The sequence below is a fragment of the Camellia sinensis genome, chromosome 5, assembly GCF_055761805.1.
Source record: "Camellia sinensis isolate YWXY chromosome 5, ASM5576180v1, whole genome shotgun sequence".
NCBI lineage: Eukaryota > Viridiplantae > Streptophyta > Magnoliopsida > Ericales > Theaceae > Camellia > Camellia sinensis.
Genome location: NC_138965.1, coordinates 212,506,146 through 212,528,508, shown reverse-complemented (window position 1 = coordinate 212,528,508; position 22,363 = coordinate 212,506,146). Strand labels below are relative to the sequence as shown.

Genomic DNA, 22,363 nt, shown 5'->3' with positions numbered 1-22,363 from the left:
GGCTGCATGGCCAGCCTAGAAAAATGAAAGAAGGGGAACGTTGGAGGTATGTCGTCTGAATAACTCTCTCTCTCTCTCTCTCTAAAACAGTATTCTTCTTTCTCAAGTGATCTGACTTGATCGTCGGAGGGTCTATCCGGAAACACACCGCCGGGCAGCTTACTGTTTCTCTGTTTCCAGGTCAAACGTCATTACGTGAAGCTTGAGTTCTAGGAGTACGGAAAGCAAAGGATATTTCACCCCCGTACAGCAGCCAATCATCAAGCCAATCAGCAAAACATAAGCAAAGTATTAGCAGCATAGTGATCAAAACTTAAATAAATTCAGAAACAGATTTGTAACCTTAGAAATATCATCATTCAGCAGCAGACCTCCTACATAAATTCATTCCCATAACATTTGTCTACACCCTTAGCATGGAAACATCAAAACTACTAATCAAAACCTACCGCTGGTGCCCAAAACAAAGCAAATAGACAGAACACCAACTGGACTGAGAACTCAACCAAACTGTCATCTCCCCAAGCACATCCTGATCATAGCAAACCAGGTCACAACAGATCACAGCAAACAGATCAAAGCAGACAGACCAGCAAAATAGTAACAGAAAGATCATCAGCAAACCAGTAGCACACACCTTCTTTATTCATCCGCACAAACCCAGTAGGGCACTATAAGCAGTGCACACAGATTCAGCAAAAAACTATAAGCAGATTCTGACTTGTTGAATATTGTAGACAGACTCATCCACCCCATACTCTTGCCCAAGTGAATGTGCTTTTATCCAAATGGCCACTCTAAATTTAATTAACTCACATAGGTCATCACAAATGGGCTGCAGCTCATTGAACAAGCAATCATTCATGCACTTCCAAAAGGACCACAAACCAGCAATCAAAACTGCTCTCCACAGCTGTTTCTCTATTTTCGTGTAAGTCCAACCTAACCACCAATACATGAGCATAACTACTGAACTAGGGAAGGCCCATTGCAAACCCCACCACTTGATTATGGTATACCAAACTTTCAAAGCAAAGGGGCATAATAATAGAACATAATTAAGTGATTCAATCTCCGCATGACAAAACACACACTCAACACTAACTTCATCACTTAAGATACCAATTCAATGTAAATAATCTGAAGTCTTTAACCTCCCTTTCCAGACTAACCAAGAGAGAAATTGAGCCTTAGGAAGAAAGGGATTGTGCCAGATCAAGTCAAGAATTGTTAGGGCAGGACCATTAGAAGATTCACACCAGTTAACAACGCCTTTAACTCTGGAAATACCTGCAAGATCAGCTTTCCACACTAGACTATCAACAAAATCCAATCTCAAATCAGGACCCTCACCTAAAGCAATATGAAGTCTCTGTAATTCATCTTCCTCCCAAGCCATTCTGAAGTTGAAAGTCCAGCTACTCTGAACTCGGGCCCTAGACCACTGCATATACAGGGAAATGTCTCCGACCACTGATAAGTAGTATAATCTAGGGAATTGGGACTTCAAACACCGGGTGCCCATCCAATTATTAATCCAGAAACTAAGTCTTTCACCATTGCCAATCTTGATTTCAATATTGTGCAAATAATAGTTGAACAGGCTGCTGTTAGACTCATTAACAAGTAGAATGTCACTCCACATTTTTGAAATATTATTTGCCTCCACATGAAAAGGAAACCATTTTCTCCCCTCTGACTTGCACTTACTGCAAATGAGCTGTTTCCAAAGTGAGTTATCTTCTATCCCAAATCTCCACCACTACTTGGCAAGCAAGCTATTGTTCACAATTCTTAAATCTCTAATCCCCAACCCACCTTGCCTTTTTTCCTTGGTTAAATCCTTTCATTTCACCAAGTAGACTTTCTTCTTGACCTCAAAATCTCCCCACAAGAAGGCGGCTTGAATCTTATTAATCTCTTTTCCCAAACTTTGAGGCAGCCTAAACAGAGATATGTAATAAACAGAGAGTGAAGACAGTACAGATTTGATCAGTGTTACTCTACCTGCAAAGGACAGCAACCTCATTTTTCTAATATGTTAGTTTCTTCTTGAATTTCTCCACCACAGGCTTCCAGGTTGCTCTTCTTGATGGATTGGCCCCTAGTGGCACTCCAAGGTACTTCAAAGGAAGCTTCTGGCAAGTACAATTAAGTTTTGAAGCAAAAGTTTGCACAATATCATCAGGAATGCCTACACCACATACAACACTCTTGTGAAAATTGATCATTGATCCTCAACCTAGAAATAATCTCAAAGCATCTGAGTATTCTTTTCACAGTTAACACTTCAGGCCACTCAACTTCACAGAAAATAATTGTGTCATCTACAAACTGAACATGAGAGATATTAATGCCATTAAACCTAATGGTTATCCCTTTGACCAAGCCCAACTCTTTTGCTCTTGTAAGTAACAGATTTAGGCCTTCAGCCACCACATTAAATAAGAAAGGTGGTAATGGATCGCCTTGCCTTAACCCTTGTTGAGGGCTAAATTCAGGTATGGAAGACCCATTTACCAACACACAGACTTTAGCTGAAGAAATGCAGGTATGGATCTAGTTCACCCACTTAGCACCAAACCCAAAATTGGATAGCATTTGGATAAGAAAATTCCAATTTACTGTGTCATAAGCTTTTTGGAAATCCAACTTCAACATCAGGCCCTTTCTTCTGGATTTCTTTCACCAGTCCACCACCTCATTAGCTATTAATACACCATCCAAAATATTTCTACCAGCTAGAAATGCAAACTGGGCATTATCTATAACAACAGGAAGGACTCTTTTCAGTCGATTGGGGAGAACCTTGGAAAGAATTTTATATGTGGAGTTTATAAGACTAATAGGCCTGAAATCTAGGATGCCTGAAGGGTTGTCTTTTTTGGGACCAAAGTGATGAAGGAACTATTTAAGCCATCAACCAATCTACTGTTGGTATAGAATTTCTACAGGAAAGTAAGAATATCACCTTTCATGAATTTCCACCTTTTTTGGTAGCAAGTCATGTTAAACCCATTAGGACCAGGTGCCTTGTTGCCATCACAATCAGTAATTGCATCAGAAACTTCAACTTCAGAAAATGCCACTTCCAAACTACTGAAGTGCTGACTCTGTTGGATCATTTTAAATGGGCCTAGAAGCTTTGGTTTGAACTGCCATTGTTCATTAAAGCTAAACCTGAAGTGATCATACACAGCTTATTTAACCTCCATAGGATGCTTTAGAACTGTTCCATTCACTGTCATAAAGTCAATTGCATTAATATTCTGCCTTTTTGTAGTTATGATGTGAAAAAATTTAGTGTTTTTATCTCCCTTTAAATTCCAATTCAGCCGTTACTTCTATAGCCAAATTTTTGCCAACTTTCTGAGCTTCCACACCTCGCCTCTCACCTCTCTTCTCCTCTTACCTTCATCTTCATCCAGATTTCTACTCTCAACAGTTAAATCTAGGGCATGTAATTTTTCTTCAGCTTGCTTCAGTTTAGAGTCCACATTCCCAAACACTTCAATGTTCCACTTCTTTAAAGCTTGTTTAAGTGCCTTCAGTTTGGTTTTTAGTTTGTATCCTACCCAGCCATCTACTTGAGTACCCTTCCACACTTTTTTCACTTCATGTATAAAAGAAGGGTGAGACACTCGTGCGTTGATAAATCTAAAAGGCTTTGGGCCCCAATCTCTCTCATCCTCCATCAGAATAATTGGATAATGATCTGAGATGGATCTAGGCAGACCCTAGAGTTTGAATCTAAACCATCCTAACCATTCTGGGCTAACAAGAAATCTGTCTAACCTACTCCATCTCTTACTTTCTACTAAATTGCACCAAGTATATTTCCTTCTCAACATAGGGATATCAATCAAGGCTAGGCTGCTAATGAAGTTACCAAAGTCTGTCATTCCCCTATCCTTTCTAACACAACCTTTCATTTCTTCTATTGATTTTATGTCATTAAAGTCCCCCCTACACACCAAGGTTTGGGGAAGACAGCCTTAATATTAGTCAAAGGTGTCCATAGTTGCCTCTTATCAATCACATCATTGGGTGCATAAAGATTCACAATAACACACTCCAAACTATTAAATAAAATACCTGATAATATGATGAAATTCCTGTTACAGCAGCAGTCAGCTAAGGAGAAAATTTCGAGCTTCCAAACACAGAGCAGACCTCCATCACTCTCAACAGCATCCACATTCATGTAGTCAATTAGATCATGAGGCCAAATAGATTTCACAAACTGCTTGGATACATTTGCCTTTTTTGTTTCCTGCAATATCACCATGTCCACTTTTCTTTCTTTGATAACTGTTTTTACTTTCCTCCATTTTTCAGGCCTACCGAGGCCTTTGATGTTCCAAGAAAGAATCTTCATAGAGAATATTTTTTACTCTTGAACCTCCATTGATGATAATCTAAACCCTAGCACTATTGCTCTTTTCAGCAGCTTGGTCTATGTCTTTCTCTTCCATTTCAATAATTTTCTTCATAACTTCATCATCTTTGCATCTATGCCCAACTCTTTACCAAGCTGTATGGTAGCTTGAGCTTCCAAGAGCAATTTGTGTTGACTGTTTGAGCTACTGTTGCAAGACAGAGAATAAGAAATTGCAGCATCAGCTGCTCTAAAAATGGCCCCTCTTTGAAACCCAGATTCCATCACTTATGTTCTCTGGTTTTTCCCTTTTTTTCCCCTGCTCTGTTGACCTTTCATCGACTTACTGGTTTGTAGACCTAGACTTCTTTGACTTTCCCTTGCACCTGGAGCCACAGCCAAGCCCTTATCCTTTACCATCTGGACATCAACATGTGTTGAGACAGGAATCTCAACAAACTTGTTATACAACTCCACGCCACTACTGCTGCCATGGTCTAGCCCAGTTAGTTTAGCCAAGCCCAAATTAATTCCATGCAAAGGGCCAACAAATTGGGCCTGATCCAAAACAACTTCTAGATTAATACTGGGCTGTGGAGATGCATTCCTACCAAGACTTCCTATAGGCCCACCAGATACCATAACACTAACATCTCTTGTGTTGTCCCTGTCAGAGTTGTGATTCAAATTTCTTTGCATGCTTCCTTTGGCCCTTGTGCAATGGTTGTCCCATCTTTGTTCCCCACACGACTGCAGGTTTCACTTACAGCTAAAATAGATAGGTAATCATTTCCTATGTCTACCGTATCTTCCTCTTTGTATATTAATAGACAGTCTCGACAGTCTCGACAGTCTAAATGAATAAGATTATTAATAGGCTCCACCTGTGAAGTAATAAGATTATTAATAGGCTCCACCTGTGAAGTAAGGATTTTCATCTTACCATATTCCAGATAAGCCAAATCAAATAAATTCTTATCTAATTCCACCATTATTCCCCAAATCTGACCAATTTCTAGAAAATTGGGAGTGTTCCAAAGATTAAGAGGGACTCCAAAACAAGATATGCAAACATATCTTTCAAACTCATTCTTCATTCCCTTTTTCCAATCCATCACTTATTCACACCATTCATGAAACCACCCATGTATAACCTTCATGCTACTCCTCATTTCTTCTAATGCGGGGAATGATAGGTACACTATTCTGCCACCACCATCCTTCACATGTACATCCTTCACACCTCTGATTAGCAGCTCCTCTTTGAGTTTAGCACTGTAGTATTTCGGCCATTGTTCTGCCACCACACTGGTGTACATCCATCTATTTCCATACTCCTCTGCTTTCAAAACCACGGCCTTTTCTTTTAAATCATTCCTACCTTGAAGTGCTCACTAGTACAAATACAGATAAAGATCACACTTTTTTTGTGTGATGTATGTTTTTTAATCACACTTTTTAAGTTTTATTAAAGTGTGATCTTTGGGAGTGTGATTAAAAGGGGTTATTTTTAATCACACTTTTTAAGTGTTATTGAAAAATGATTTCATCATGTCTTTTAAGTGTGATTAAAAATATTTAGATCACATCTTTTAAGTGTGATTAAAAACATTTAGATCTCATTTTTTAAGTGTGATTAAAACATTTAGATCACATCTTTTAAGTATGATTAAAAACATTTAGATCACATCTTTTAAGTGTGATTAATAACTAATAAAACCTGTGATAAAAAAAAAGAATTCGACATATTTGAAGAATAATCAATGCTGTTTTTATACACGTTTTTGAAGAATGTAATACACACTATATACTATATTTTGAATCACAACCATATATTGAATAACGTCATATATTTCATGAATGAAAGTTAAATGTTCAAAAGTATATACAAAGAAATTAATAAAAGGTTTTTAACTATGATTACATATATTAAAAAATGAAAAAAAAATTGAAAAAACTAAATTCTTGAATTCTTTGACCATATTTTGCATCTCTCCAGGAAATTTCTGACCCAAAAAATTTCTAACCTGAAAAATAAAAAGACAAATTAATTTAGAAATCGCTAGAGGCGTATGAATAAAATTACTATTTTTGTAGAGACTGTTCTTGTCTTACAAAAGACAAAATCGGACATTTTCTCATCACACTAACTTTTCATCCCCTGCATCAATAGAAAATGAATAACGACTTTGATTGTTACTAGTATAAAATGTTTGTATTACCATATATAAATATGATATATACATAAAATCAATAAATCCAAAATGAAAATCTTCAATGTATGGCCAAATATTTTAGAGTCAAGTCAAGAACAACCTGTTCCAAGGGCACAACCAGAGATTTAATTATCTCACATGGAACCCAGTTGATTTCTCAGAAAATATTTACCCATCTTCACATAGACAGGCTTCAGATATTGAATGAGAACATTGAACCCAATAGTTGCATAAAAATGAGTAGTGGCTGGAAATTCATTGTAGTAGCTTAGGCTGCTCAGCACAAAGATATAGACATTTGGACTCATAGGATTCAACTCAGAAACATTTCTAGTGTAATACATAAACAAAGACCTCTTCAACTCCATATAAATCAAGCCATAGAGTGGGAATAAGATAGTGAAAACTAAAATTTGATCATACACCTCTGACTTTTAGATGTACTCTAAAAGTGTATATAAAGATAAAAGGAGAGAGAGAGAAGTTTCCAATTTCCAATTTGTTCTGTTAGACACTTGGGACACTGTTAGACTTTAATGCAAACCTCATAAACATTACCAGCAAATTAACATAAGTTCGTGGCAGCTTGAATAGGGTTATCATATAACTTAATACCATAACAGAGACATAAATCATAACTACAAACAAAAGCAAAACCCAAAGATGTCGTGTAGAAGTAGTCTAATGTGCTCTCCAGCAATTGAATCACATCAACTTTTATCAAATACAAAATATACCCAAAAACACCCTTATGCAGCTCAAATTAATTTCTTGGAATATGAGGGATCACTTGGATAAAAGATTGGTTGTTCATAGATGGAACACTTCCGTGGTTTTGCTTTGCTATTTGTTTTCAAGAGACAAAGATGAAATATATATATATATATATATAGCGAATTGGTAAGGAGTTTGTGGAGTGGCGTATAGGAGGACTGAGCTTTTCTTGGGGTAGTGGAGACTGTAGGTGGTATTCTAATGTTGTGGGACATGGGTTATTTGATCAAGGAGGATGTTTGTTTCTTATTTGTTTAGAAGCATAGAGGATGGCTCTCAGTGGACCTTTTCAGGTGTTTTTGAACACCAAGATGAGGAAGATAGAAGACTTATGTGGGCTGAGTTGTCAGCAGTGAAGGCAAGTTGGAATTGACTGGAATGACAATAGGGTGATTTCAATGTCATTATTCTTGATGAGAGGTTAGTATGTGAACCGATAATGAGGGCTATGCTGAAATTCTCTAACATCATTGTAGCAGAAAGATGCAGGTAGTGCACTAAAAATAAGATATATAAATAAGCCACATTAAAGGGAAAAAAATATCAACAAGTGTAAATTAAAAAGAGTAAGATAAGGCAAAAAAGAAAAACTAATGCTAGATATTAAAATAAACAATTTGAATCTTACCCTTTCAGGAAGTGGACTTGTGCTTCATTCCTCTTCAACAGCAGCCATTTTTCTGAATTTCTCTCTACTGCCAACTCATCAGGAATAGCAGCCACTTCTCTCACTGCTGCATCCAAATCTGTGCGTCCTCGGCCACCAATGCCAGCACCAAAAAGCTCAGCGTTCTTATCTTGATTCATCACTCTACACCCTCTGCCTCTACCAACCCGTTTTGGCCTTATACTAGGATTTGCTTGGTTGACTAGACAACAAGGAGTTGATTTCAAGATTGCAGCTTTGGATCCAATACCTCTTCAATGTTTTGATCAAAATAGCACCATGTGTTCTAGATACCTAACCTGTACCATAAAATCAATGAAACTATAGAAATATTATGATATACAGGAATTACTCAATTCCATAGATACATGCTTCAATTCAATCAAAAGAATGAAGGCAACAAAAGAAATCATAAGACTTATTGCAAACTCACATAAAAAAGAAATATGAAAACACTCACTATGAAACAAACCATTGGTCAAGCTCCAATGACTATGTGTAGTTTTCTTCACATTTTTATTTAACCCTCGATAGCAGCCCAAGGCATTGCCCCCAATCAAATTAAAACATGATTCATGCTAAAGTAGTATAATTATCTTTTCTCTATCTTATTTATGTTATATTATGTCCTTTGATTAAAGGATTTATGTCTAGGTACTTATTGAAGCAGTTGAAAACCATATGCCATAAGTTATTGTAATTGATGAAATTGGCACAAAACTTGAAGTAGTGGTTGCAAGCACAATTGCACAACGTGGCATTCAGCTAGTCGCCCCTACTTATGGGGTAACAATCAAGAATTTAATAATGAATCCTTCATTGGAGATGCTTGTTGGAGAAATACAGGTGAGAGAACATGTGCTTTTTGATGTGTAATCAAGTGTCACTTTAATATGTAGAACCTAATAGAAATTGAGACTTCAACTTGTTTGGTGTTTACTGTGAGTATATTAATGTAGTTTATTCCAGTACTATTTCATTGTTTTCTATTCTTTTCTAGTGCTAATGTTACCATTGTTCACATTGCTTATTATGAAGTATGGAAGTTGCTATATATTTCATTTGTGTCCTACTCTCACATAATATGAATATCATACAGAGATTATGTTCAAACACTCATTCTGACTGTATTTTTATGACTATTTTATTTCAATTACGAAAATTTTCTAGGAAGGAGTGGCTTATTGGTATGCAGACTAGTCACATTAATATATCCATTTCTCAAAGTGTGACACTAGGGAATGGAGAAGCAAGTTGGAGGCGTGTTCAAAAAACAGTGCTAGAAAGGAAAGGACCCTCAACATTTAGTTGTGGTGTAGAAATAATTTCCAAGAATGAGCTGGGAGTTCATTCTAATTTAGAAGCAATAGTGGATGCTATTCTTTCAGGTGGATTGTAAAGTGGGTGTGCGAAATTTGAAGTGGGTGAGTTGGATATTCAAGATTTGTGGAATAGGTATTCAAAATATGTTAACTTGGGTGTTCAAATTTTAAGGTGTAAACATAAGGCAAAACAAAGTCAGGGTATTGAACTATATTCAATTGAATACCCTGAAAAACATGTGGCACTGCCTTTGGGTAGGAATTGGCCCAAGTAAAAAGTTGGGTGCTAAGACAGTTTTCCATTTTGTAAATAGTTCCCCCCTTCCCTCCCTAATACAGAACGGCTAAATTAATGAAGTGATTGAATTGAATCCAAGCCCAACAACACATAATTAGCGTACTATACCAAACTGAAAATCTACTTCAGTTTGGCACATGCAAACCCTTTAGTTAGCGAGTGTCAATAGCATGTAGCCATGCAGTGAGAAAGATGAAATGGAGAAAAAGGCAAAAAGAAAACTCATTTTCACTTCCAAGGCTTCAATCTTCTGAGGCGCATTTGTCTTGTCATCTTATTCAAAATCCTTAAAATCATCTTCATGATTAGCTATTAATGCCCGTATGGCTTTCGTCAACTGCATCAATGAGCTTGTCTACAAAAAACATATTACGTAATGTAAATTGAAGAAGAGGAGGATGGAAAAGAAAATTTTCAATAAGAACTCATTAACAAGGGATATGCAAGGCTAAGTAAAATTTATGGAAAGTTACCTTCATAACATAAATTGGTATGCCCTGGGATCTAGCGGCAGCTTGAATTCAAGGATTCTTCTTGAGCTTGGACTGCAAGGCAAGTAGTGCATGTGCTTCGCTGATGTTATCAGTAAGTTTAATCTTATCATCCATCTCTAATTGTTGAATACCTTGTATCACACTTGTATCCAGGATCTATAATACCTGTCCACCATATAAGTTCCACATGCAATAATTTCTAACTTTTAATACATTAGTTACTGCAAGTTCTGGCAAATAGAATTACTCATCTTGATAAGTTAAGAAATGGGATCAAGGTTTAGAATAAAAATAATATTTCGGGAAAAAATGAAAGGAAGTTGAACACTGTTAATCTCAACTCCTAGTGGTCTTCCTTCAAACCATGTCAAAACAAGATCGGTTAATAATTAATAAAAAGTTAAAAACATGGAATACAATGAGAATCAAGGTGAAAGGGACCCAATAAATTTAATTTCTTGTTAAAATTAGCAGTTCGCATGAACTAGTGACAACCTAATAAGCTAAGCCCAATAATACAGTATTAAATTGTGCAAGTCATTGCAAGAAACTCCATCCATTCATCTCTAAGAAAGGAGAAATTTTTTTTGTTTAAAATTGCAATTGCATAGGAAATCATAGAAAAATACAAAATTAGAAATTTTGAGACAAGCATTTCATCCTAGCTTCAGAAATAGAAAACAAAGTAAATAGTATATATAGTTAAAATATTGAAAAATGACGATACATTACCCCATAAACAAACAAGAAAATAGGTGCTTTGTCATCAAGAGAACTTTCTCCCATGCTTTGCGGTATTTCACAAATGATTTCATTGTGGCTAGGACTCTCATCATTCATCTGTAGAATATCTTCAACTACACCAATCTGTAGGTACCCAATACTCCAAAAGTGTAAATGATCTCAGCCATGTATCATTTTAACCACTAAAAGTTGATTGGGTCTTGAAAGCCTCTGTATCGAAAGAAGAGAGGAAGAAAAAAAAACCCTAAATGTAGATCAAAACTCATAACCCATTTACTCGTTTCCCATATATCAAACCCATACAACATCAAAACACAAAAACAAACAAATCCTACAGCTAGAGTCAAATAGGGAAATAGAGGAAGCGAGAGAGACAAAGAGAGAGAAACAGAAAAACCTGATTCAAAATCAATGGGTCTGGGACGGTGTACCGATCGTGGCGATGAGACGGTGAGCGACGGTGGCCGATGGTTAGTCGATGAGAGAAGACCGATGGGCAGTCGACGATAATGAGAGCAGGAGATTGGTGTTGATTGCTATTTCCTTGGGTGTAAGTATCATTCGATAGATACAGAGAAATAATAATAAAAAACAAATTAATAAAATTAAATATAAAATAAAATTAGGTGGTAAATATTCCCCCAAAAAAATTTTGATCACACTTGTTTAGAAGTTGTGATTAAAACAATTATATATTAAAACAATTATATATAATCACACTTATTTAAAATGTGAGATTAAAAATAATATATAATCACACTTAATTAAAAAGTGACATAAAAAATAAATATTATCACACTTAATCAAATTTAGTGTGATTAAAATATTAATCTAATTTTTTTTATCACACTTATAATAAAAGTGAGATATTTTCATTTGTCAAAGTGTAATCTTTAACTGTTTTTGTAATAAGCATATGACACTCTCCTTACAGTGCTTGCACCAGTTGTCATCCTTACCCCCACTGCTCTCGGTGGTACTAGAATATGAGTGTCGATTCTATCTCTGTTTTTAGCCTGCTCCTTACCAAACTCAGCTTTCTTTACTTGTAACACTTTGTCATCACACCAGGTTTTGTTGGCTTTTTGGATAGCCATCTTAGAGCATCTCCAATGCACTAGGCATATAATACTTGTTAGTTAAATTGCCTAGTGTGATTCACTTTTTTCAATTCCAACGCACTAGGCATATGATTAGGCATTTTGCCTCAACTCATATTCACTAGCTACATGTAGCTAGCCTTCAACGCTAGGCAAAATGTATTCAATCATTAGGATCATTTCCCTCCATCTTTGTTGTTGACGTGGCATTCTATAAAATTAATAGTATTTGGATTAATAGCTAAAATAAAGAGCATGGTTGGAGTAAAAACATAAAACAGTTGATAGGCAAAATAAAATATATACTTTATAGTAATATTTAGATAGGTAAAATGCCTACTACCGTTGGAGATGCTCGGGGAATCATACCTTACGAAACCAAATCTGAACCATGATGTTTTCCTCCTTTTACTTGGAATAAAGACATCCTTAACTATTCCAAAGTTTGTGAATAGGTGGAAAAGTTGTTTTGGTGACATAGAATCTGCTCTGGGATGTTGTCTACAAACATGATATATATTATTAGTTTTTTTTTTTTTTAATCAACAAAGTATATTATTATTAGTAACATAATCATGGTTACAAATTATAACAACTCTAATCATCCCACTATTCTGCAGCAATCAAATGTATGTGTGTATTGAATGTGTTAATAAAATCAAATTCGTCTTTGAGGCACTATCTAGTAACAAACTTTCATTAAAGAGTGTTAATATAGCGTCAATTTCCAAAGAATGATCAGTATTTACCATAATAATAATAATATATAAACAGAATATTTATAATTATATCATATAGTTGTCATCTTAAATGGAAACGAGGAGTTCGAAAGACAGCTTTAATATCTCCACCTCCGCCATTAAAAAACAAAATTAAGCCCATTTTTCATCTGCTTATCATCAAACATCTTGTTCTTTTTCTTATTTTGAATTAATTACACAAGTCGGGCACAAATTATGTGCTTCTTTTTTTTTTTGGTTACATTTTAATCTTCAATTTAAAAATATATAATTTATTACATTTTAGTCTTTAGTATCAGTATCATTTAAAATCAGTAACAAGATGAAACGTATTTGTTGAAATATTTTAAAAGTTATTTTTGATTTTTGGACTTTCAAAACTTTCCTTTTTTGTTTCTTGACTTGTCTTTATAAAACTTTGTCCTACATAGGAAATAGAGAACAAAATAAATAAATGCTTTAAGTGATGAAATTTTTTCTTAAAATGCTCAAATGTTACCATCATATGATATAGGCCTGTCAATGGGTCGGATCCGGGTCGGATCTGCCAAAATCCGATCCGATCCGATTAACTATTAATCCGAATCCGAATCCGATTATTGAAAATCCGATTATACGTGATCCGATCCGATCCGTTTTACACGGATATCCGATCCGAATAATCCGATCCGATCCGTTTTTTTTTTTTTTTTTTTTAAAGCCAGCCATAAAGTCAAGAAAATACCAATTATAAAAAAAACATAGCAGCTTTTTATAATGAAAAGTTCATCTTGATGTTCTGACTTTCCTAATGCAAAACATAACATCATTTCAAAGCATCTTTCCAAAACAAAACATCATAATTTCTCCCCTTGTGATACAATAAAAAATACATAAATGAGGGCTTTCACAATGTAGCATGAAGTAACAACAAAGAAAAACTTTTTAAAAAAAATATTCAATTCCAGCAAACTAAAAGTGAAATTGAAAAATATCTAGCATGTTTGACTAGCAACATCAAAATTGGAAACAAGTCTAGTTCATTACACATGCTAAACATATGTTCTCGGATTTTGAACATACAAATCAAATCAAACAATACTAAGCTGAGCAGTCTAATTCAAAGCTTACAAGCCTAACCCAGCTCAATAACTCAACCTGATCATATCCCAGATAGAGTACAAAAGTCACTGTTGCATTCATGGTGTAAAAACAACTCAAAAGATGTCAAACCAATCACTTGGTTGCAAATTAAACGGTGATGTGATTCAGTTTCACTATCACCAATCATATCCAACTCAAAAAGAATAATTCCATCATTGACAAAAAAAAAAAAGTAACATCAGCCACCAAAACATTGCCACTGCATTCTCTAACTTACAAGAGGTCAGAATTTTATGACACACTTTTGGCACAAAAGTAAAACCAGAAAAAACTCATGAAAGACTCCTATGAAGAACAAGCTATGCTATACTATCTGAGAGCTAACAATAGTTTCCCAAACATGTTTGTGTCTCTTTTGGTCTTCTCTATTAGTTCTTCAGTATCTTCTCTTGTTCTTTGCTTCTACTACGATAACATCAGCCACCAAAACATCTGCAGAAGTAATTTTATCAATGTATCAGCAAGTGTAAGAGAAGATAAAAACAATAATGAAAACAATTTTGTTGATAAAGAGCAGTGGACCCAAGTAAAGTCACCGATCAGGGAGGAGACTTATTTTGTTATATATATATATTATATTTATTTTGTTATATATATATATATATATATTTATAAGGCAACTGCATCATGTGGTATGACCCTTTAGTTCCACTTTATAAGGCAATTAACATTGTGCCACATAGATGTAGACCACTTATTTTGGTTCAGCTGATAATGATTAGAGAATGAATTGGTTATATCATGAAGTAGCTGCAACTTGTCTCTATAACCCCTTTTGCTTTTGCAATTATGGGACTTCACTGTAGTTATAGAATAAAAATAAAAATAAAAATAAATATGATATAGAATGATGAGAACATGGTTTAGAGTGGAGGTGAGGAGATAGAGAACAGCTTGGCCTTTGAGGGCTTGGAAGCAGCTTGGCACAGGAAAGAGAAGAGACTGTGCAGATACTTCCATGTTTGACAATTGGAAGCAGCTTGGCCTTTTAGTTCCAATTCTCTCTCATTGTCCTTTCTTTTTCTTTTTCTTTTTTGTTTGCTAATATCTTATACTGTTAATTTTTGTTTTGGTTGTTCCGTAGATATTTCCCATACTAGAGGAGCAGTTCTTGCCTTGCAAACTTGGTGAGACAAAATTGGAGATGCCGGCAAGTGTGTGTGAAGATGGTTACTGGTATAGGGGCTTGCAAGGATTTGATGATACAAGAGATCTTGGGGAACGAGCGTGATGAGATGGAGAGTGAAAAGCGTTTTCGTGGACCATATAGAGAGGTTTTTTCAGATGTTGCTACAGACGATGAAACGGAAGGGGCAAGAACTACTGAACAATCTTCTCTCACTGAACTAGATGAGGTAGAGTGGCTAACTATAAGATTAAAGGCAGCAAAGAAAAGATTGAAAGAACTAGAGGAGAGGCGTGCTCAGTATGTTGCATCTCTATTGCTCAATTCTGGGGATAATGAGTGAATGTTTAGTGAAGCACTGATTTGGAAGAACCACTATCTTGCTGTCAATTATCTGAAAGTGCAACTATAGATAGAAAGAGACAACAGATTTGGAAGTAGGCAAAATCAGCACAACCGTCTACCATCTTAACAAAATATATTCAGACGATCCAACACATGTACATGGTAATTGTAAAAAGTACCAATAACCAGAGCAGTTCACATAAGCACTATTAATATTTAAACCAAGCTCCAAGAAGAAAAGTTATGTAACCACATTTCACAACAAGCAGTTCTAGTAAGAGATAATTAAAGCTATATACTCACGATTCTTCCAAGTCAATAACTTTAATAGCAACCGCTTTGTTAAGCTCATTATCAAACCTGCAAATCAAGAAAGCTATTACCTTAATATGCAAACAGATTATCAAATTATGTCAAATACGAATTTCATAGATCACTATAAAGGCATGGGACAAGCCCTATAATCTGAACCATATTTACCCATCTACTTCAAGTGATTCGATTCAATTCAATCCATCTACTCATGTCTGCATTCTTCTACATCTGCAATTTGAAAATAATGTGACATTAAGATATTCATAGAACTAAACTAAATAACATCTAATTATTTAAAAATTTCAATATTTCACTTACTTCTATTTTTGGTTGATTCAATCCAATCATTGCAAGTGATCAAGGCCTCCACAATATCTGGAAGTAATGAAGCACGTGTCTCATCAATCACCCTACCTCCTACACTAAACGCCGCCTCTGATGCAACCGTAGTAGCAGGAACACTTAAAACATCACGAGCTATCCTTGCCAAAGTAGGAAATTTTGCTTTATTCACTTTCCACCAATGTAGAATATTGAAGCTCTCATTACTTGGAAACACCAACTCCTCCAAGTATTGCTCCACCTCTGATTTTTGATAGGCATGAATGTTAGAAGCACGTTCTTGGGCATACCACGCATGAAAAGCAGCCAAACTTTCTTGTTTCGAAGAACCGACAAGCAACTGACTACCACTTGAGCTACTATTTTCAGAAACAAGTGCAATGCTACTCATAGAATCAGAAGAATCACTCCTATACTCATAAAAAAGATCAACAAAACCATTACGGACCCTCTGAATATGCTTATTAGCATCAACACCATAAATAAGCCCAAAGTAGTATTCCACCAAGTCCATTTTAAATCTCGGATCAAGAACCACTGCAATTGCTAACACCAAAGAACATTCTTCCCAATATTTTTGAAATTTCACTCTCATTGGACCGGCCATCAATCGAATGCAATCATACTCACTTTGCTCCCATTTTTTCATTTCAAGTTGAATAAGACAAATATCGGGAAAAAACACATTTGAAGTCGGAAAAGTGGTACCACTAAAGTGAGATGTAGCATCAAAAAAAATCTTCAAGCACCCACAAATCACATTTGCTACATTCCACTCATCCTCAGAAGGACAAACAAAGATCTTCTTATATATATATATAAAGGTTTCACAGTTTATCCTCAAATTAAGACATTCTAATTCTAATTATAATATACAAAAGCATAGCCATCACTGTATTTAGCAATATAAAGGGCAGGAGCTAATTTATGTTGCAATGAGCAACAATGAGGAAGAAGTGGGGGTGTTCAGCAACTACCTGAGGTTTAATAATTTCTTGGACAGTCTTGAGAGCAAAATTTTCTGGTGGCCCTGACTCCAGTATGGCCCTCCTGAATAAATCCTGATTTACATATCATCGGTTCATAAAAATAGTCACACAATTAAAAAGTAACTAAATTGAACAGTGCATGCTCTTAGGGTCTATAGTACAAATCAGATAATTGAGATAATCATATAAACTACAGTAGCAAAGCTGGTTAGAATCATAGATCAGTCACTAAATGCATGCATCAAATAAATGCCATCAATAACAATGCCTGACAACAGAAATGCCTATATGAATCTGGCATAAAACTTGGCTTATAATAACAATCTTATAAATTTCATAGCAGAGTGTAGATTTAATTGTTCAAAAGTTTCAAAGGACCCGAGGACATTCCCCATGCAATATTGGAATAATAAATTTTGCTTCCATTCTTTTTTTTGAAATCTTTATTTACAGATATGAATCAAGTAATCAGCATCATTAAACTCTTCTATTCAGTGACATATCATGTCATCTACAACCCAATTTCTATTTGGAAAAAAGAACACCACAATAATAACTTTCTATTATTTTCTAGTAGCCCTCTAATTATTAGTAAATTTTTTAGATTTATTACTTCCAAAATTGTTCTAATGTGATTAAAATATTTCATAGATTTTACTAATCAATATATATATATATATCATAGTTATTAAAGAACAGACACTTGAAGTTAGCCTTCTAACGACTTCATAGTTATATATGGTGATCTTGTTGAGCATGAAATTGTACTTCTGCATGACTTCAAAATGTTTTTCTCTCAATGATTCCGATCCTACAAACTATAAGAGATATAAATATCAATAAACAGTGAATAATAAAAAATTATAGGGTCCAAAACAAGACCTAATAATGAATAATATCTCATCTACATCCTGCATGCCAAATATCACATGGATCTAATTCATAAACTCAAATAAATATGTAAAACGATAACTTGAATTGGAACAATGTATGTATGGAAGAGCCACTAGCCTCCAATCTAACTGATATTTAGTATATCATGAACATGGCAAGTTCATACTTTAATACAATTGAACATTAGTCCTAGAGAAATAGAAGCCCTACATAGAATTGAAGAGGTGTAAGAGCAACTCCACAGTAGTTTAGTGTTTAGGAGTAGTAGTGCTAAAATAGTACAACACATCATAAAGAACACACTCTAACAGTGTAGTATACTGTGTGCTAAGAAACGAAAATTCTTTACTGGTTTAAAAAAGAATAGGAAAAGAGAGAACAGAGAATATTGGAACAGATTTATCCAGATATAGAAACAAGAAAGATTGAATATTCGTCAAGATACAATCAATTGAAAAAAAACTACTTGTATGAATCTTTATATCATACTGATGAAAACCCACATAAGTATTCTACACATCTACTTAACAAAAAAAAAAAAAAATAGTAAGATTTGAAAAACCCTCCAATCAAAAATATTCATTTGCTCTTTTTTCAAACTTGACCTTCAAAGTTCTTTCTTTCCAGATTCAAAACCCTCTACAAACTAAATTCTTTTCACACGCCCCAAATTTAAAAATTAAAATTAAAATTAAAAAAAAAATGCCCATAGTTATCAAAAACTATAAAATTAAAAAAATTAAAAAAAAAACTTCCACATTAACAAAACCCAACTCTCATTAACAAAACCCAACTCTCAAATCAATAAAAAGAAACAATAAATTCACGGTCTCCTTTGATCTTGTTCAATATTGTAACAAAACCCAGCTCTCATTAACAAAACCCAACTCTCATTGACAGAGCAATAGGATCAGATCTGATACATACAACTTTAAACCAAGAATCAGATCTGATACGGGTAAGAATCAGATCGGCAACAAAAACAGATCTGATACGGGACAGAGACCCAACAAAAAAAATAAAAAATAAAAAGGAGCAGAGAGATGATCTCTTACAGTTCGTAGCTCCGATCTGACAAGATTTGGACTTCGTTCTTTGAAATTGAGCGTTATGAATCCAATCGGAGCAGAGAGCTCGATTTGGCTAGGTTCATCGTCATCAATCGGAGCATTTTCAGACGATGAGAGAGAGATTTGATCTTCAGACGATGAACTTCAACAATAGAACGCACTTTTCAGACGATGAGAGAGATCTGTTTATGAGAGATCTGATTTCAATGGAATCGGATTAGGCAAACAAACGGATTGGATCGGATTTATCCGAGTCCGACCCGTTTAAAATCGGGCTACACAGATACGGGTTAAACAGATATTCGGATTCGGATTTGCATAAATGGACCGGATTAATCGGATCGGATTCGGATTCGGATTCGGGTTATACCCGATCCGTTGACAGGCCTAATATGATAGAACCGACATCTAATTTACCATTATGTTATTGATTTTAATGGGAGAGAGCTAAGCTAGTTTCTTCTGTTTGTTTGTTTGTTTGTTTGAGTTTTTGTGTAATTTTAAACATGGATCCGATGTATACTCACCCCTAATTAATAACCATTCTTGATAGAAATTATCATGAATTTGTATGTCTACCTAATAGTAGTTTATAATTTATTTATATGTTATTTATTTATTGTACCATGTATATAGCCTTCTACAAATTACTATGAAAAAATTTAGAAATATAAAAACTAATCACAAAATTATACATAATTATCTCATATAAAGCGAGTAAGTCTAAGAAAAAGTTATATCTGATTTTAAAATTAATTTTTATCTACAGAAAATAGCAGTTACTCCCACAAATATTATATAAAAGTTTAATTAAAAGGAAAAAAATGTTGAAGCAAGTCATGATGTACACATTTTTAAATGGGGAAATTACACTCAGTAGAATCTTGAAAAAATTATTACAAAAATTTTATATTTTTAATTATTAATATTAATAAAATTTATCATCAATTTATAATTATTTTTAAAATTGTACACTTTTGTGTGAAATTTTCCCTTTTTGAATTGAAGAAATGATAGATTAATGGGAATAGAAAAAAAATATTTACAAAAAATTATAAAAAATTTCATTTTTTTGAAAATTATTTTTCTATCTCCACTAATCAATAATTCCCGGAAAGTTTCGTTTGGAAAAAACTAACTTAGCATGATTTTTGATTTTTTGATTTTTTTTATCTGATTAATTAGTTTTATTTAAAAAGAACTTTTATCTTTTTTAATTTAAATATAATAATTATAAAAAAAATTATAATTTAAATATAATATTTTATTTTATTAACTTATTTAACCTATTTCTTAAAGCAAAGCAAGTTGCCAAACGGCAACTAAATTCAAGCACTTTTGGAAATAATTTTGCCGGTAGCGGCTTCGCTCTCTCTCACTCACTCTATAAAGCTTATAGCTTTGTTCTCATTCCTCCATTTGTATCCTCTTTGTTTATCTATCAACTCTCTCTCTCTCTCTCTCTCTCTCTCTCTCGCCGGCGACATGAAGTTCCGATCATGGCTATCAGCATGCTCCTCCGCCACCTCCTACGATCCCACACCACCACCACCACCACCACCACCAAAACCTCTATTCTCCGACACAAGTAGCGGCTCAGACATCCCTGGAAGCTCATCATCCACCTCCCATGACACCAGCTACAGCAGCAGCAGTCTCCAAAGCAGCCTCTCTCTCCAAACCCTCCCTTCTGTTCCTTCCCTCCAAAAACTCTCCCCCGAAACCCTAACCCTCTCCCTCGCCTCCCACCACCACTACCACCGCCTAGCCTCCCTCAAACCCCTCCCCCTCCCAGTCTCCTTCCTCGCCGTCCACCGCCGCCTCCTCTACGCCGCCTCCGCCACCGAAATCAACGTCTTCGACATCAACAATTTCTCTCTCATACACACATTCAACGGTAACAGTTCTTCCTCTGGTTCTGTCAAATCTATTAGTTTCTACAACGAGAGAGTCTTCACCGCACACCAGAACTGTAAGATCCGAGTCTGGAAATTAACAAACAATAATAAGAATCACAGACTCGTCGCCACTCTCCCCACCGTCAACGATCGCTTACTCCGATTCGCTTTTCCGGCGAACTACGTGAAGGTTCGCCGTCACAGGAAGCGGCTCTGGATCGAACACCACGACGCGGTTTCTGGACTCGAAGTTATCGACTGTTTGAATTTGATGTGTTCGGTTTCGTGGGATAAGTGTTTGAAGATTTGGAGAGTCTCCGATCTTCGATGTGTACAATCGATTAAAGCTCACGACGACGCCATTAACGCCGTCGCGGTGGCGATCGACTGCACGATTTACACCGCCTCCGCCGACCGCCGGATTAAAGTTTGGGGACGAGCGTCTGGAGAGAGAAAGTACGGATTGATAGCGAGTTTAGAGAAGCATAAATCGGCGGTGAATGCTCTGGCATTGAACGGTGACGGAACGGTTTTGTTTTCCGGAGCGTGTGATCGTTCGATTCTGGTGTGGGAGAGAGAGGACAGTGCGAATTACATGGCGGTGACTGGTGCTCTGAGAGGTCACTCTAGGGCTATACTGTGCTTGATCTACGTCTCTGATTTGTTGTTCAGTGGGTCTGCTGATCGGACGGTTAGGATTTGGCAGAGGGGGCTTGATGGAAGGTACTGTTGCTTGACTGTTTCCGACGCGCATGAAAAGCCAGTGAAGTCGTTGGCGGCGGTGCCGGACGATGACTCCGCCGCCGGTGGTGGTGGTGGTGGTGGTGGTGTGAAGGTTTTCAGTGGAAGCTTTGATGGGGAGATTAAGGTGTGGCAGGTGGTGGTTGCGAATCTCAACAGTTCCGTTCTCTTTTAATAGAAATGGTTATCATTCAGTAATTTCATAATTTAATTGCGTGATGTTTTATATTGTCAAATTGAATTCATGCATTTAAAATATATATATAGAAATTAAAATGACCAATATATATGTCAAGGAAAATAATATGGATAATTAGATTTTTTATTTGTTTATTAGTAGATACAAAATGTATGATCTCACATGTTTTCATTAATGTGAACTACAATTTTGTGTATCGAATAATAAGAAAATATGATAAAAATTTGTACTATCTAATTTTAATTGTGTTTTGTTATGTCTCATTATATTTTGAGGTGATTATGAATTTAATGATGTGTAGTTATAATTTTTTTTTAATCGTTAAGAATCTAGTGATGAAAAGCCAGTGAAGTCGTTGGCGGCGGTGTCGGAGGATGACTCCGCCGCCGGTGGTGTGAAGGTTTTCAGTGGAAGCTTTGATGGGGAGATTTAGGTGTGGCAGGTGCTGGTTGCGAATCTCAACAGTTCCATTCTCTTTTAATAAAAAGGATTTTATTATTCATAAAAAAAAATTATTATTTAATAATTTCAGAATATAATTAGGTAATATTTTATATTGTCAAATTGA

At 35.4% G+C, this 22,363-nt stretch overlaps 2 protein-coding genes across 2 annotated transcripts; one reads left to right on the top strand and one right to left on the bottom strand.

Annotated features, from left to right (window-relative positions):
* Positions 1-13,937: 13,937 nt before the first annotated feature.
* On the bottom strand, positions 13,938-16,788 carry LOC145791176 (zinc finger BED domain-containing protein DAYSLEEPER-like). The gene is made up of 4 exons (XM_082871402.1): positions 15,981-16,788; positions 15,828-15,890; positions 15,651-15,707; positions 13,938-14,308 (listed from the first exon to the last, which is right to left on the bottom strand). The coding sequence occupies exons 1-2, from the start codon at positions 16,651-16,653 to the stop codon at positions 15,865-15,867; spliced, it is 699 nt and encodes a 232-aa protein (XP_082727528.1). The 5' UTR covers positions 16,654-16,788; the 3' UTR covers positions 13,938-14,308; positions 15,651-15,707; positions 15,828-15,864.
* Positions 16,789-20,294: 3,506 nt separating this feature from the next.
* LOC114297401 (Transducin/WD40 repeat-like superfamily protein) lies at positions 20,295-21,881 on the top strand. The gene has a single exon (XM_028241818.2). It carries the CDS (start codon positions 20,443-20,445, stop codon positions 21,769-21,771), a length of 1,329 nt encoding a protein of 442 aa, XP_028097619.2. The 5' UTR covers positions 20,295-20,442; the 3' UTR covers positions 21,772-21,881.
* The last annotated feature ends 482 nt before the right edge of the window (positions 21,882-22,363 follow it).

Excerpts from the sequence above, each read along its gene's own strand:
- LOC145791176 (XM_082871402.1), bottom strand. The coding sequence starts at position 16,653 with ATGAAAAAATGGGAGCAAAGTGAGTATGATTGCATTCGATTGATGGCC. Across the intron at positions 15,891-15,980 it reads TGAATCAACCAAAAATAGAA|ATGTAGAAGAATGCAGACAT; the intron begins GTAAGTGAAATA and ends TTCAAATTGCAG.
- LOC114297401 (XM_028241818.2), top strand. The coding sequence starts at position 20,443 with ATGAAGTTCCGATCATGGCTATCAGCATGCTCCTCCGCCACCTCCTAC.